Source organism: Giraffa tippelskirchi, chromosome 1 (genome assembly GCF_054371585.1).
Source record: "Giraffa tippelskirchi isolate mGirTip1 chromosome 1, T2T-mGirTip1v1.2.pri, whole genome shotgun sequence".
Classification (NCBI taxonomy): domain Eukaryota; kingdom Metazoa; phylum Chordata; class Mammalia; order Artiodactyla; family Giraffidae; genus Giraffa; species Giraffa tippelskirchi.
In genome coordinates, this window is record NC_137275.1 from 211670656 (window position 1) to 211686611 (window position 15956).

Here is a 15956-nt window from a genome sequence, read left to right on the forward strand (position 1 = left end):
TTTAATGGTGGTTGGCCTGAACTAAGATAGTGTCATGGGATACAATATAGTGTTCCCATTGGAAAGTAGTTAGATGATAAGTTGGAACCACTGGATTTAATGTAAGGAATATTGGAGAAGTGAGAGACAACTACCTCTGAACAGAATGGGATGAAAAGGATAACTGATGTGCTTTTTGTGTTGGCCTTTTTCAATAAACTATTATGATTGTCTCCCTTTTGGGTAAAAAAAGCTATGTTAGCTATGTTTAGTAGAAGATGTTGAGTATGTTTTTCTTTTAAAATGCATGATTTCACAAAAGAGAAGTATGTGGCTAGAAAAAAATAGATTTCTTGAGTCTTAACCATGTTCTATCTCTAATCAGTGATAAACTACCATCCTTTATCTAGGGGGAAATAAGCAGCAAAATGAAAGTATAGTTCCATATCCCTGCTTCATCCAGGAGAAACTTGTTGTTTACTCTGATTGTAGTGCTTAGTATTAGGCCCAGCCTTTTGAGATGACTTATTGGAAGCATTGACACAGGGCTCAGCACAGTTGAGTTCAGTTCAGTTGCTCAGTCATGTCCTACTCTTTGTGACCCCACGGACTGCAGCACGCCAGGCTTTCCTGTCCTTCACTAACTCCCAGAGCTTGCTCAAACTCATGTCCATTGAGTCGGTGATGCCATCCAACCATCTCATCCTCTGTCATCCCCTTCTCTTCCTGCCTTCAGTCTTTCCTAGAATCAGGGTCTTGCCCAATGAGTCAGTTCTTAAGTGGCCAAAGTATTGGAGCTTCAATTTCAGCATCAGTCCTTCCAATGAATATTCAGGACTGATTTCCTTTAGGATGGACTGGTTTGATCTCTTTGCAGTCCAAGGGACTCTCACAAGTCTTCTCCAACACCACAGTTCAAAAGCATCAATTCTTCGGCACTCAGCTTTCTTTATGGTCCAACTTTCACATTCATACATGACTATTGGAAAAACCATAGCTTTGACTAGATGGGCCTTTGTTGGCAAAGTAATGTCTCTGCTTTTTAATATTCTGTCTAGGTTGATCATAGCTTTTTTTCCAAGGAGCAAGTGTTTATTAATTTCATGTCTGCAGTCACCATCTGCAGTGATTTTGGAGCCCAAGAAAATACAATCTGTCACTGTTTCCATTGTTTCCCCATCTATTTGCCATGAAGTGATGGGACCAGATGCCATGATCTTAGTTTTTTTAATATTGACTTTTAAGCCAGCTTTTTCACTCTTCCTCTTTAACTTTCATCAAGAGGCTCTTTATTTCCTCTTCACTTTCTGCCATAAGAGTGGTGTTGCCTCCATATCTGAGGTTATTGATATTTCTCCTGGCAATCTTGATTCCAGCTTGTGCTTCATCCAACCCGACATTTTGCACAATGTACTCTGCATATCAGTTAAATAAGCAAAGTGACAGTATACAGCCTTACCGTACTTTTTTTCCTATTTGGAACCAGTGTATTGTTCCATGGAGAAGGCAGTGGCACCCCACTCCAGTACTCTTGCCTGGAAAATCCCATAGATGGCGGAGCCTGGTAGGCTGCAGTCCTTGGGTTCGCTAAGAGTCGGACATGACTGAAGTGACTTAGCAGCAGCAGCAGCAGCACTGTTCCATGTCCAATTCTAACTGTTGCTTCTTGACCTGCATACAGATTTCTCAGAAGGCAGGTCAGATGGTCTGGTATTCCCATCTCTTGAAGAATTTTCCAGTTTGTTGTGATCCACACAGTCAAAGGCTTTAGTGCAGTCAGTGAAGCAGAAGTAGATGTTTTTCTGGAATTCTCTTGCTTTTTTGATGATCTAGTGGATGTTGGCAATTTGATTTCTGGTTCCTCTGCCTTTTCTAAATAAAGCTTGAACATCTGGAAGTTCACAGTTCACGTACTGTGGAAGCCTGGCTTGGAGAATTTTGAGTATAACTTCACTAGCATATGAGATGAGTACAATTGTGCGGTAGTTTGAGCATTCTTTGGCATTGCCTTTCTTTGGGATTGGAATGAAAACTGACCTTTTCCAGTCCTGTGGCCACTGCTGAGTTTTCCAAATTTGCTGGCATATTGAGTGCAGCACTTTCACAGCATCATCTTTTAGGATTTGAAATAGCTCAGCTGGAATTCTATCACCTCCACTGGCTTTGTTCATAGTGATGCTTCCTAAGGCCCACTTGACTTTACACTCCAGGATGTCTGGCTCTAGATGAGTGATCACACCATCGTGATTATCTGGGTTGTGAAGATCTTTTTTGTATAGTTCTTCTGTGTTCTTGCCACCTCTTCTTAATATCTTATGCTTCTGTTAGGTCCCTACCATTTCTGTCCTTTATTGAGCCCATCTTTGCATGAAATGTTCCCTTGGTATCTCGAATTTTCTTGAAGAGATCTCAAGTCTCTCCCATTCTGTTGTTCGCCTCTATTTATTTTCATTGATCACTGTGGAAGGCTTTCTTATCTCTCCTTGCTATTCTTTAGAACTCTGCATTCAGATGGATACATCTTTCCTTTTCTCCTTTGCCTTTCGCTTCTCCTTTTCTCAGCTATTTGTAAGGCCTCCTCAGACATTTTACCTTTTTGAGTTTCTTTTTCTTGGGGGTGGTTTTAATCACAGCCTCCTGTACAGTGTTGCAAACCTCCATCCACAGTTCTTCAGGCATTCTTGTCTATCCGATCTAACCCCTTGAATCTGTCACTTCCACTGTATAATCGTAAGGGAATTGATTTAGGTCAGACCTGAAGGTTCTAGTGGTTTTCCCTACTTTCTTCAATCTAAGTCTGAATTTTGCAATAAAGAGTTCATGATCTGAGCCACAGTCAGCTCCTGGTCTTGTTTTTTGCTGACTGTATAGAGCTTCTCCATCTTCAGTTGCAAGGAATATAATCCATCTGGTTTCGACATTGACCATCTGGTGATGTCCATGTGTAGAGTCGTCTCTTGTGTTGTTAGAAGTGGGTGTTTGCTATGACCACTGCATTCTCTGGGCAAAACTCTGTTAGCCTTTGCCCTGCTTCATTTTGTACTCCAAGGCCAAACTTGCCTGTTACTCTGGGTATCTCTTGACTTCCTACTTTGCATTCCAGTCCTCTATGATGAAAAGGACACCTTTTTTTGGTGTTAGTTCTAGAAGGTCTTGTAGGTCTATAGAACCGTTCCGCTTCTTCAGCATTAGTGGTTGGGTCATAGACTTGGATTACTGTGATACTGAATAGTTTGCTTTGGAAATGAACAGAGATCATTCTGTCGTTTTTGAGGTTGCACTCAAGTACTGCATTTTGGACTCTTGCTGACTATGTCAGAGGAGTTGTAACTACATTGGCTGCTGGACATAACCTTTCCTGGAGAAGCCATGTGCAAGAGTTGCTACCTTTTCCTTCTTCACAACATCTGTAAAGAAGACTTTTCTGTATAAGCTGTTTCAAAATGGTGCTCAGCTTGATTGGGTTAGAGAAGACTTAAAGTAGTATAGAAACTATCCTTCAGCAAATACATTCTGGTTGAAATGCCTATGGGATATCCGGTGAAGGTTTCTAGTAGAGTTGGATATGTAAAACTGAAGGTCAAGGGAGAACTGGGCTAGAGATACAGGTGACATCCGAATAGTTCTTAAAACTAGAAGTAGATGAGATGGATTATCCTGGAAGAGTGTGTAAAAGAAAATGCAGTCAAAAGCATAGCCTTGAGTAACACTTAAATGTCTGGGCAAGGAAGGGGATTTCAAAATGGAGGGAGCAGAGGTAGGAGGAAAACTGGAAGAGTTTAGTGATACGGAATCCAAAGTAAGACAGTGTGAAAGGGAGAAATGGGTCAGTACTGTCAGCTGTGACAGAGAGGTCAAGTAATACTATAGAGAAGGGTTAAGAAGTGTCGGGTGCTGATGCTGCTAAATTCAGGGGTACTGCGGAGGCCCACCTTACTGTAATTGTAGGAGTAGTACTGCTGCAGAAAAGAAGCAAAATGAGAACAAAGTCCATGCTTCAGTTTATCCGCATTGTATTGCACTCTTGAGTAATAAGTATGCAGTTGTGAGTAAGTAAAAGGCAGTGTGTAGTTAACTTTTTTGAAAATTGCTTGAGACTAAGGGGAGGAGAGTGTAACTAGCAGGAGACAGAGTGGGGGAGGGGGCTGTTTTTAAGATGATAGAGAATTAGGTCTGTTTAAGTGTGAATGGAAATGAACTGGCCTTGAGGGAGAGGTAGAAAATAAAAGTGAGTGGGGGGTAGGAAACAATGAATCTAGCAAGGTACTGGAGAATACTGGAGGGACAACAGAATTAGATTTGAAGAGAGAGATAACCTTTCATTTAGTAGAGAAGAAAACAGAGATTAGGTGAATCTGGATACAAAAGAAAACCATGTGGCAGTTTGGAAGCAGCAAGTTGAGAGTGTGAGTTCTTGGGGTGTTGTCTGTCTTGAATGAAGTAGAAAGTAGTCATCTGCGGGGAGGAGGCAAGTGTTGGGAATCAGATTGCTGCAATTCATGGGGTCGCAAAGAGTCAGACACGACTGAGCGACTAAACTAAACTAAACTAAACCAGATTTGAAACAACAACGTCTTGGAGGATGGAGGAGAGGGCTAACCAGGGGAACAGAAGGATTGGGGATGTCTTTCCTTTTCTTCAGTAACATTTAGAAGACTGTGAATATAGATAGGTAGCTGGTTAGGCATTAAAGGTGAGATTTGTTAGCCAAGTGAGGTAGAAGAGTATGACACCACAGAGTGGGTGAAGTAAATTTTGAGTACTGACAAATTCAGTTGTGTTGGTCCATATGTGGAAATTTGCCTGGTAGGAGCAGTAGGAAGACAAGACAACTGTGTGATGTTAGGAAGTGATAGAAGCAGTGGCATTATTGTCTAAGCTGAATAGAGCTGGAATGAAAGTAGAGGCTCAAGGGACCAAAGTTGTAATGAAATGCAAGACCAGGTGTGTTGAACAGTTACTGAGAGAGTTGATGGGAAGAGATTAGCACTTTTATTATAATTTGGAAGAGCATTTTGGGGATGATGAGATTCAACCTGTGTTCTGAATGGCTGTGAGTAGATGACTTAAATGGATTGGAAGTGAAGATCATTGGGTTGAGGTAAAGGAATAATGCCAGAAGCTTGGACAGGTCAGTGAACCTAGTTCCAAAGTCTAGTTCTCTTATTTTCTTTGATGCATGACCCAAAGTGATATTGCCAGGTTGAATCTACACACACACTCCCACACACCCTCTGCCAAAATACTGAGACATTTTGGCATATTGTCCACAAAACATTATATCATTTGATACTCATTCTGAAAGTATATCCCTCTCTTCACACTTAACACCAAAAATTATTCTAGACAGTCTTTTACAGTGTGACTGTTACTGGATTAATGATAATCTGGCATTAAAATTTGTGCTTCTGGTTATTAATGAGGTTGAGCTTTTCTTTTTATTGGGTGTATAATTGTGAATTGCCTGCCGTGTCATTTGTCCATTTTCCTATTGCTACAGGAACCATTTTCTACTATTTCTCTTAATTTGTTTTATGTGCATTTTCCTTTTGGTATGTGTCTTGTTATTTCTGTTTGAATTACATGCTTAGTTTGGTAATTTTCCTCCAGTAATAAATGTTTAATGTTAGTCTGTGATTACTTTTTTAATCACATCATATAGGTATTAATGTATATAGAGTTCTCATTGTTATTTCTTAATATTCTTTAATCACAGTTTTGATTTCTTTGAAGCAGTGTTATTTAGTAATAAAATGATTGGCAGGGTGTTTTGTTGTTGTTTGTCCCACTTTCCCTCTCGTAATCATATATATTTAGTGGTTGAGATTCTTGTGACGGGTTTCCACTTTGGGAAATAACAGAATAGCAGTGATGGTACTGACCCACTTCAGGAAGATGATAAGTATAGCAAGGGTGATTTATGTGACATTTGCGAAATACTCTGCTGTAAAGCTTGGAGTCAGAAGATGTGGGTTTGAATTTCAGCTACTACTTACATTAATAGTAACAGTGTGATTTGGGGAGGAGCCCTCCCTTTTGTATCCATGACAATTTTCCACCGAATTATCAACTTGTACAATTTTCAGAAGTATTCTGGGAATTGAAAGAAATGAGATTTTCCCCCTTGATTCTTGGGCATTAAGTGGAATTTAGTTTTATGATGTGTCTCTTTTTTTAACTTCTATGCCACCCTACTTTGGAAATAGTTTACAATTGCTTTCTGAGTACTTCATGATGAACCTGTTGTCATGTAATTTTAGAGATCGAAAACCATAAAGATCATCCATTCCAGTCCCTCTTTATAGATGAGACTGATGCTGAGAAAAATGGAGCAACTTGTTCAAGATCATTTAAGTAATACAGTGGCTCTCAACCTTGGCCAGACTTTGAAATCAGCTGTAAAGCTTTTATAAAATATTGATGTCCAGACCCACACTCAGAAATTATGTTTTAATTGGTCTTTATAAAGCTCCCTCAAGTGATTATAATGAAACATTAGCCACTTTTAAAGTAAATAATTTGCTTTTTGACATTCACATTTAACTTAACTTTTTATCATTGTAGACAAGACCACCTTATTTCTTAAACCTTTTAGATTAGAGAGTTTTTCTTTACTCTGTGGGATATAAACCCATAAACTTTATAATGAGAATCATAGTTTCTGCTTTTGAAACATTTATTTTGAATGGATTTGTAAAGTCAACTAAGAAAGTCTTATAAGGAAAAAAAAAACCTGTGTGACAGATGGTAAAACAGTTTATACTTAACCATATCTAATAGTATGGGTTATCAATAGAATTTTTTTTACATAATATTATGAAGACATGATCTTTTAAGTTTTTGGAATCAATAATATGTATAAAATTTTTATATTGCATCATTTGTTCAGATTCTGGATTTTCCTTTGTTTAGATTTTTTTCAAATATTTTAAAATTTTTCTCATAGGTGAGAGCACTGAAAGAGAAGATTGAATCCGAAAAGGGTAAAGATGCCTTTCCTGTAGCAGGTCAAAAGTTAATTTATGCAGGTATGAATTAAGTACTGAAATTAACATGCCATTTTCATGTGTCCTCTGATATTTTAGTTTTAGAAATTGCCATCTTAAGAATTGTAGCATCTACAAATTAATTCTGTCAGAAACATTGTAGAGATAAAAGCAGAGAATGAACAGTCATTTGAATGTTATTTTATTAATATTCAGTCCTCTATTTTTCACATTTGCTTTATGTATTTCTCCATCCAGTGATACTAGTTTTGCTTGTTAGCTTTTTCTTTTGTAAGCATTGTGTAACTGGCTGTATTTGTTGTGCTTTGTTTTTTGAATTAAAAAATTTTATTGAATTACTTTGTGTGACATTGTTTAAGTGTAAAGTGTACAAAGTGTTAACTCTGATACATATTGTAATATGATTGCTGTTGTAGTGGTGTTTACCACATTACAGAATTAGCAATATTATTGTGTGTATTCATTATACTGTGCATTGGATCTCTATGGCTTATAATACTCATTACAAGTTTGTACTCTTAAACACTATTACTCTTATCTCCCCCATGCCCCAAACCCTTGGTAACCACCAAGGTAAAATAACCTTTTTTTTTTTTAAAGTTCAGAGTTTTAAATTCCACATACATTTCCACATATAAGTGATATCATACTGTGCTTGACTTATCTTGCTTAGCTTAATGTTCACAAGGTCCATTCATGTTGTTGCAGATAGGAAGTTACTGTCTTTCTCGTGGTTGAGTAATATTGTATATACCCAAAGAAGTGAAAACAGGATTTTGACAAGACATATACACTCCCATGTCTATAGCAGCACTATTCACAATAGCTAAGATACGGAAACAATCCAAAATGGTCATCAAGGGATGAATGAATAAAAAAGACATAACTCATGCACACCATGGGTCATATGGTGGATCTGTTTCTCCATATTCTCCATAGTGGTTGGACCAATTTACATTCCCACCAACAGTGTATAAAGATTCTTTTTTCACCATGACTTCACCAGCCCCTCTTGTCTCTTTGATGAAGCTATTCTAACATGTAAGGTAGTATCTTGTTTTGATTTACATTTCCCTGATGTTTAGTGATGTTGAGCATCTTTTCATCTGTCTGTTGACCATTTCCTCGTTCTCTTTGGAGAAATGTTGATTTATATTTAATCTGCCAGTTTTTAAACAGATTGTTTGGGTTTTTTGTTATTGAGTTCTTTGTGTGTTTTGGATATTAGCCACATAACTGACACATGGTTTTCGAAATTTTTCTCCCATTCTATAGAATTCTTTTCATTTTGTTAATTGTTTATTTTGCTATGCAGAAGTTTTTGAGTTTGATGTAGTCCATTTGTCAAATTGTGTGTGTGTGTGCTTTCTTCGTAATACTCAAAAAATTGTTGGCAAAGCCACAATTGCTGGCTTTCTTCCCTACGTTTTCTTTCAGGAGTTTTATGATAACAGTCCTTATGTTTAAGTCTTTGATCCATTCCAAGTTAATCATTGTGAGTGGTACAAGATAAGGGTCCAATTTTATTGTTCTGCATGTGTTTTCTTTAGTTTTCCCATCAAACTGAGCATCTTTTATAATCTGTTGAAATGTTATTTTATGTTTTGGCTATGGTAGGTCTTAGTTGTGGTGCGTGGGCTTTCTCTGGTTGTCGGGAGCAGGGGCTGTTGTTCCTCGTGGTGTGTGGGCTTCTCACTGCAGTGGCTTCCCTTGTTGTGGAGAACAGACTTTAGGCACACGGGCTTCAGTAGTTGCAGCACTTGGGCTCGGTAGTTGCGGCTTGCAGGCTTGGTTGTTCCGTGGCATGTCGGATCATCTGGGAACAGGGATCGAACCAGTGTCTCGTGCATTGAAAGGTGGATTCTTAACCACTGGACCACCAGGGAATCCACAAGTTTATCTGTTTTTAAATAAAATACCAAAATTGACTGAAGAATATAGAAAATCTTAACGTCAAAAGACACTACAATAAGTGACGGGAAAAAAAGATTAATATTCAGATTATATAAAGAGCTCTTGACAAATCAATAGGGAAAAGGATGACCCAATTAAAAAGCAACAAAGGATATGAATAGGAAGTTGCAAATTAACTAGCCTCACTAGTAACCAGGAAAATGTATGTTAAAAATAGACTTAATAGGTGAATTTTGTGGAGAAAATTCTGTGTTCTTTAGAAGAAATACTGAGCACTTTGATTGTGGATGTCAGTAAGGTAGATCTTGACCTACCCCTGAATTCTTGTCTGTTTTTAGATAGAGATTTTGTAGTACTTTCTTAACTGAGGTAGTTTAGAGGAAACACCAGCCCTGTGATGAGGACTCAGAAGCCTGAAGAGGCATAAGTAGTTGGTGGCAGATATAAAACTAGAATTTCTGGTTCCTACTCTTGGCCTGTTTTTTTTCATTCCTGTGCAGAGACACTATTCTCTTTTGTCTTAATGGTTGCAGCTTTTGATTCAATAACTTTAAAAATGGAAAACTAATTTCAAGGAAAAGGAAGCCTGAAGGAGTCCTGACCTTACATCTGTCATTTTGCATGACCAAAGTCTTATATAGTCCATGTGGTTTACTCAGTTCTGTATCTTGCCATTTCTGTGTACCAAGTCATTATAAGTATCTTACTTTTTATGGCATTGAAACATTTCTGTGTTTCAGGTATCCAGTATTTGTGGGAGTAAGAAGTTCTTTTCTCCTTCCATCAAGAGGGTTTATAGGTTATTCCCAGGCCGGGTTGGGGGTGGATCTTTGAGCATCTCAAAATTGAATTTTATTTATTTTCATGATCTCCCGTTTCTCAGGACCAAGTTAATATCTCCTTACCCAGCAAGTCTTTTTTATTATAAATAATTTTTAAGACGTGCCTGGGATTCAGTTATCTACAGACAACGTATGTGTTTGCTGTCTTTTAGTCAAATGCTCATGCCTTCTTAACTAATCTTGTATCCATTTATGTTTATCTTGGCTGATTGGTTAATGTTTTTCTTTGGGGAAAGTTTTAATTGATAAAATTAATGTTTGATTGTTTTCACCTCAGTGTAAGACAGTTTATGGTGCCTTTAATAATATGTTTTTTTCTTAATGTACTAGGCAAAATCCTCAATGATGATACTGCTCTAAAAGAATATAAAATTGATGAGAAAAACTTCGTGGTAGTTATGGTGACAAAAGTAAGTTTCAGCCTCCTTGTATATATCTATCCATGTGAGTTTAAAAAAAAAAAGATCCCAAGTCTTTCTTCACACTTAATTTTTAAGTGAAAACAGTATCTATACATCCATAGTGGCATGCACTTAATAGTTATTAAACATGTTAACAGTTTGCTTTGAGTCAACCATAAAGTTAATAGTTTTATGTATTTGTAGTTTGAGCATAATTTTAAATATGTTGAAACAGTTGATATATGAAATGTCATGTTAAACATTATTAGGTATTGTTGGATTAGTAAAAAGCACAGATTACGTAGAGAATGTGATTCTTGTTTCTTATTTTACAGTTTTTATTAAGAATGCCTTAAAAGTACTTGGCTAAATGAGGTACTAGACCTAACAAATTTCTCAAGGCCAAAAAGGCTTATAGACTAATAAAAGTTTCAGTGATATTTTTTAGTCAATAAGATAGATTTTTAGAAACTAGAAAAAGGGAAAGACAGAAAGACAGATAAATATGCAGTAGAGCATTAAGACAAATAGAGGAGTGGTGGTACTTGTGACGCCCATTTTTAAGATTGAATTATGGTCTAAATTCCGAACTCCTAATAATCTAACAAGAATAATGTTACTTGTAGCACCCAAACTAAATTTAAATAGGTAATTGGAAACCAGTTTGTCAAAGACTTTTTAAGTCTCAAAGTAATATATGCAGTAGAAAATGAGTTGAACAAACGAATTTTAATTACTGCATACTTTCGTAGTGAGAAACAAAAAACAGGTAAACATTTCATATGTATTGGGATTAATTTTTAAGTGTATGGCTCCTTGGCATTAAATACATTCACATTGTATTTATCGTCACCACCATCCATTTCTAAAACTTTTTTCATTTTCCCAAACGGAAACTCTCTACCTATTAAAGAGTAAATACCCATGCTGTGCCCCAGCCCAGCACGACTGTTAACCTTTTCTGTCTGTGTATTTGACTACGCTTTATACCTCATATAAGTGAAATCATACAGTATTTTTCCTTTTATGACTTGTTTATTAATATTTTCCTTCATTAAATGTCTTCAGGGTTTGTACATACTGTAGCATGTGCCAGAATTTGTCCTTTTTAGGGCTGAATAATATTCCCTCATTCAATTTTATCATACATAGTATGTCTGGTAGCCACAGACATTTGGGTATGTATTTGTTATGACCTTATTTCCTTAGTATTATGGTAACCTTGACTGTTAAGAACATAACCAAGAGTTAAGCAGGCTGGGTCTCAGAATAGGTGCATGTGTTTGAAAAACAGCTACTGGGAGCCAAGCAGATGCTTATTTTACATAGGCCAGCTTTTAGAATGGGAGGAAGACCACTACAGGTGAACATTTTGGAAGCAGTGAGAAAGTCCGTTATTACAAAGAAGAGAGAAAAAACTACTAATATCAAAAGTTAAGCGGAGGACCTTTGAAAAGCAGATAGGTTTGGTACTGTTTAGAGTGAGGTTTAAAAGCTCTTTATGGCAACAGAGACCTTGAGGACATGGTATATTATAGTATTATATTGATCACTATATATAATATATAATTATTATATATATTACATATATAACTATAATATATAAAATATATAGTTATATAATATATGTATGACCTTGAGGACATGATATATTATAGTATTATATTGATCACTATATATATATAATATATAACTATATGTAACTAATATATATATAATCACAGTATTATATTGATCTTAAGGGAAATAGTAAATGGGCATAATGCATTTAAATTACGTTCTTATCTAGTTAGAGTTCTAGAACATTAATAATTTGCAGGGAATTATGTTGGCAGTAAAAATTACAGAGCCAAATTCAAGACTCTTAATACAGGCAAAGGAGGGAGCAAATGCTACATCCCACCCCCTACCTTGCACAAGACATTTTTTCCCAATATGCTCTATACTAGCTCAATTAGAATCAGACACAAATCCACTCATTTACAGTTTGTTGATTTATACTTGGGGCAGTTATGTTGAATTTTAATCTCATCTTCCAGCAAATCAGTTACCTTTTTACCTTAAGAAAGTTATGAACTAAGTAGGTCATGAGCATTGGTAGGCCTTCGGAGAAAAATAAAACTCATATAGTATGATTTTTACTCATATGTAACTGCTTTTTGCTTGGTGGGGATACTTATGGCTCTGATTTTAGTTCAGAAAGTGCTGAGCATGCAGTTACAACTTTGTTTGGCCTCTGTTTAACTAATGTTAGTCTCTTTGTACTTAAACCCATTGGCTTCTGGGCAACATTGGGATTTTCTTCCCTCTTCTAAAATACAGCAGATTATCTGGCATGTTCATTAACCATACTTCTGTTTATGCTTTAATTTCAAGGAAGTTTTCATAATGCTTTCAAATGACAATAAATACTTTGAAGTTGTAACCAAGAAACTTCAGTTATGAAGTTTGGGCGGTGAATTGTGTGTTTCTTGTATTTATTTATTTAGGATACACACATTCTTTATGTTTTAAAATATTTGCTTTTTCGGTTCTTTTTCATAATGATCCTAAGACTGGAACCATTGGCTAGAACTAATGGAGATTGATAGTTGACATACATGCTCTTATCAGCTTTGAAAGTGTAACATAAATAAGGATTCAGATTGCTGCTGTTGATCACTCATTAGGTCACCTTACGAAGTTGTTTTCAATCTACAAATTTGTATTAGTATTGTTATGTTTGTTTATAGCATCCAGAGGTCAGGTGATAATGTAGTATTTTATCATAATGCATGGTTTTGCTTTGTAATGTGTTTAGCCCAAAGCAGTGACAACACCAGCACCAGCTACGACTCAGCAATCAAATTCTGCCACCACTACCACAGTTAGTTCCTCCACAGCACCAGCTGTGACTCAGGCCCCAACCCCTGCCCCCACTGTGGCTCCCACTCCCACACCTGCATCTGTGACTCCAGCATCAACGATAGCATCTTCTGAACCTGCACCTGCCAGTGCGACGAAACAAGAGAAGCCTGCAGAGAGGCCAGTAGAAACAGCAGTGGCCACTACCCCAACCTCAACTGACAGGTAAGAACTGGACTCCAGGAAATTGCGTAGGAGTATGTTCATAACAGTTACTTCATGCATGTATTTATTTTGATTATTGTGTGGATCAAACAGACTTTCTATCTAAACTTTGAACTCTGACTAAAATAGTATGCTTTTTATGTCTGTTTAAATTTCCATAATCTGGATTTTTTTTTTCTCCCAGGGAGAAAGGAAAAAAGCTTTTGTATAGAAAAGTTAGGAAATTCAAATGATGCAACAGAATAAGAATTATAAAATAACCTGACAGTATATTATAGCTTGACGTATAAACAACTTGACATTGTTCCCCAATCATTATTTGTTGTATATTATTTTACCATTGTCACATCTGTCATCAACATCTTTCCATATCAGTAAGTTTTTCCAGTTGCTACATAGTATTGTGTTCAGGTCTGACATGTGTTTGGCCCTAACCTTAGAAAAGAAATTAACATCTTTGGATTTTTCCTCATCTGTAAAATGTGGATGGCAGTGAAAACTACATATTGCAGTGCAAATTCCACTCCTTGATATCTACTGTAGAGAAACCAAACTTGTGCACAGGGACTGTATTGCTTGTAATTGAGGACAAAGGGAACTAACTTAAATTCCATTAGGAAGAGCATGGCGTTCAGAAAACTAAGATCATGGCATCTGGTCCCATTACTTCATGGGAAATAGATGGGGAAACAGTGGAAACAGTGTAAGACTTTATTTTTGGGGGCTCCAGAATCACTGCTGATGGTGTTTGCAGCCATGAAATTAAAAGACACTTACTCCTTGGAAGGATGGTTATGACCAACCTAGATAGCATATTTAAAAGCAGAGACATTACTTTGCCAACAAAGGTCCATCTAGTAGGGCTATGGTTTTTCCAGTGGTCATGTATGGATGTGAGAGTTGGACGGTGAAGAAAGCTGAGCGCCGCAGAATTGATGCTTTTGAACTGTGGTGTTGGAGAAGACTCTTGAGAGTCCCTTGGACTGCAAGGAGATCCAACCGGTCCATCCTAAAGGAAATCAGTCCTGGGTGTTCATTGGAAGGACTGATGTTGAAGCTGAAACTCCAATACTTTGGCCACCTCATGTGAAGAGTTGACTCATTGGAAAAGACCCTAATGCTGGGAAGGATTGGGGGCAGGAGGAGAAGGGGACGACAGATGATGAGATGGTTGGATGGCATCACTGACTCGATGGACATGGGTTTGGGTGGGGAGTTGGTGATGGACAGGGAGGCCTGGCGTGCTGCGATTCATGGGGTCGCAAAGAGTCAGACACAACTGAGTGACTGAACTGAACTGAAGAGCATGACTCGACTTTTTATTTGTTCATATTAGAGAACTGTGCTTAATTCATATTGAGTGATAGTTGCTCAGTCATGTCCAACTCTTTGCGACCCCATGAATTATAGCCTGCCAGGCTCCTCTGTCCATGGAATTCTCCATAGTCTGGTTGTAAATAGGCAGCATCAACATTACTGGTAGTTACTTTGAAATTGATTCTTAGGCTTCACCCCAGACCTCTATACATTAGGAATTCTTTACTCGTGGGTCCTAGAAGTCTGTTTTTTAACAAGCTCTACTAGTGAATTCTAGTAGAGTCCCCTAGGGAGATAGTGAAAGACAGGGAAGCCTGGCATGCCGCAGTCCATGGGGTCTCAAAGAGTCAGATACGACTTGAACAACTAAACAGTAACACTGGTGAATTCTTATGCTTCTTAAAGTTTAAGAAACTCTAATATCAGTACTGTAGGCCAGGTAAAGTATGTAGTATATATGTATATTAAATAAATGTGGTTTAAAGGCTTTGTTATCAAGTGAAAAGAAGCAGATTGCAATAGAGTCAGTAACCATAAACCAAACAAAAACCACATGACAGCATTGACATTTTCTGCAGGCAAGCATGTTAACGTGTAAAGAAACAGCAGCAGAGGGACTAACTGATAGAATGGTTTCCTCTGGGGAAGGGGAGGAGTGTTGAGGCAGAATCAAGATTTGAATGGTGGTTAAACGGTATCTCAGTGTTATCTGTAAGGTTTAAAAAGAGAAAAGTGCAAAAATAGCACAAATTGTTCTATAAAAGAACAGTAATGAATGGTCTAATTAATTCTGCCAGATAATAAAATGTATTATGCATGGTAGTGATTGCAAATTTAGAATGGCTCTTATTAGAACGGCTGCTTAGTGAAATGGTGGTCTAGAAACAGACCAATATACATACAGGGACTTAATATATAATTTCAGACCACTCTGGGAAATGCTGTTGGCGTAAATGTCTAGCCACCTAGAGGTCATCTTATAAAAATAAGTTTTAGGGACTTCCCTTGTGGTTTAGTTGTAACGGCTCGGCAAGCAGCATGGGTTCAATTAACTGGTGGGGGAACTAAGATCTCATGTGCTGCACAGTGTGGCCCAAAGAAAAAAGAGTAAATAAATTTTAAATAGAGAAAGATTTAATGTAGAAGTGAAATCATAAACTAGAGGAGAACATGGGAAAAACAATCTTAACGCAAAAAAGTCATGAAAGAAATGATTAATTAATTTGAGTACAAAAAGAATTTAAAGATTGGAAACCAAACAGATTCTTATTAGTTTGATTTGATCAATTAAATGGAAAGTCATGCCTCTCTGGGAAAAATTGAGGCAATTGTAGTTTTTCTGACATGCAATTATTCCAAAACACAACAGTAAGACACAAGTCACTATATAGAAACTAGTAGTAGTGGTCGTTTCTGGGTAGGGGTCC

At 37.2% G+C, this 15956-nt stretch overlaps 1 protein-coding gene across 3 annotated transcripts in view; it reads left to right on the forward strand.

The window, feature by feature from the left end:
- The window catches only part of RAD23B (RAD23 nucleotide excision repair protein B), a 44913-nt gene that overhangs the window by 10479 nt on the left and 18478 nt on the right, over positions 1-15956 (forward strand). For 2 of the 3 annotated variants that reach the window (XM_081525599.1, XM_081525588.1), the window contains exons 2-4: positions 6926-7007; positions 10073-10152; positions 12944-13212. In XM_081525599.1, coding sequence (XP_081381725.1) covers positions 10141-10152; positions 12944-13212 — 281 coding nt within the window. In that variant the 5' untranslated portion in view covers positions 6926-7007; positions 10073-10140. Of the gene's footprint in view, positions 1-6891; positions 7008-10072; positions 10153-12943; positions 13213-15956 lie in introns of all 3 variants that reach the window. The other variant, XM_081525609.1, reaches the window with a different exon arrangement.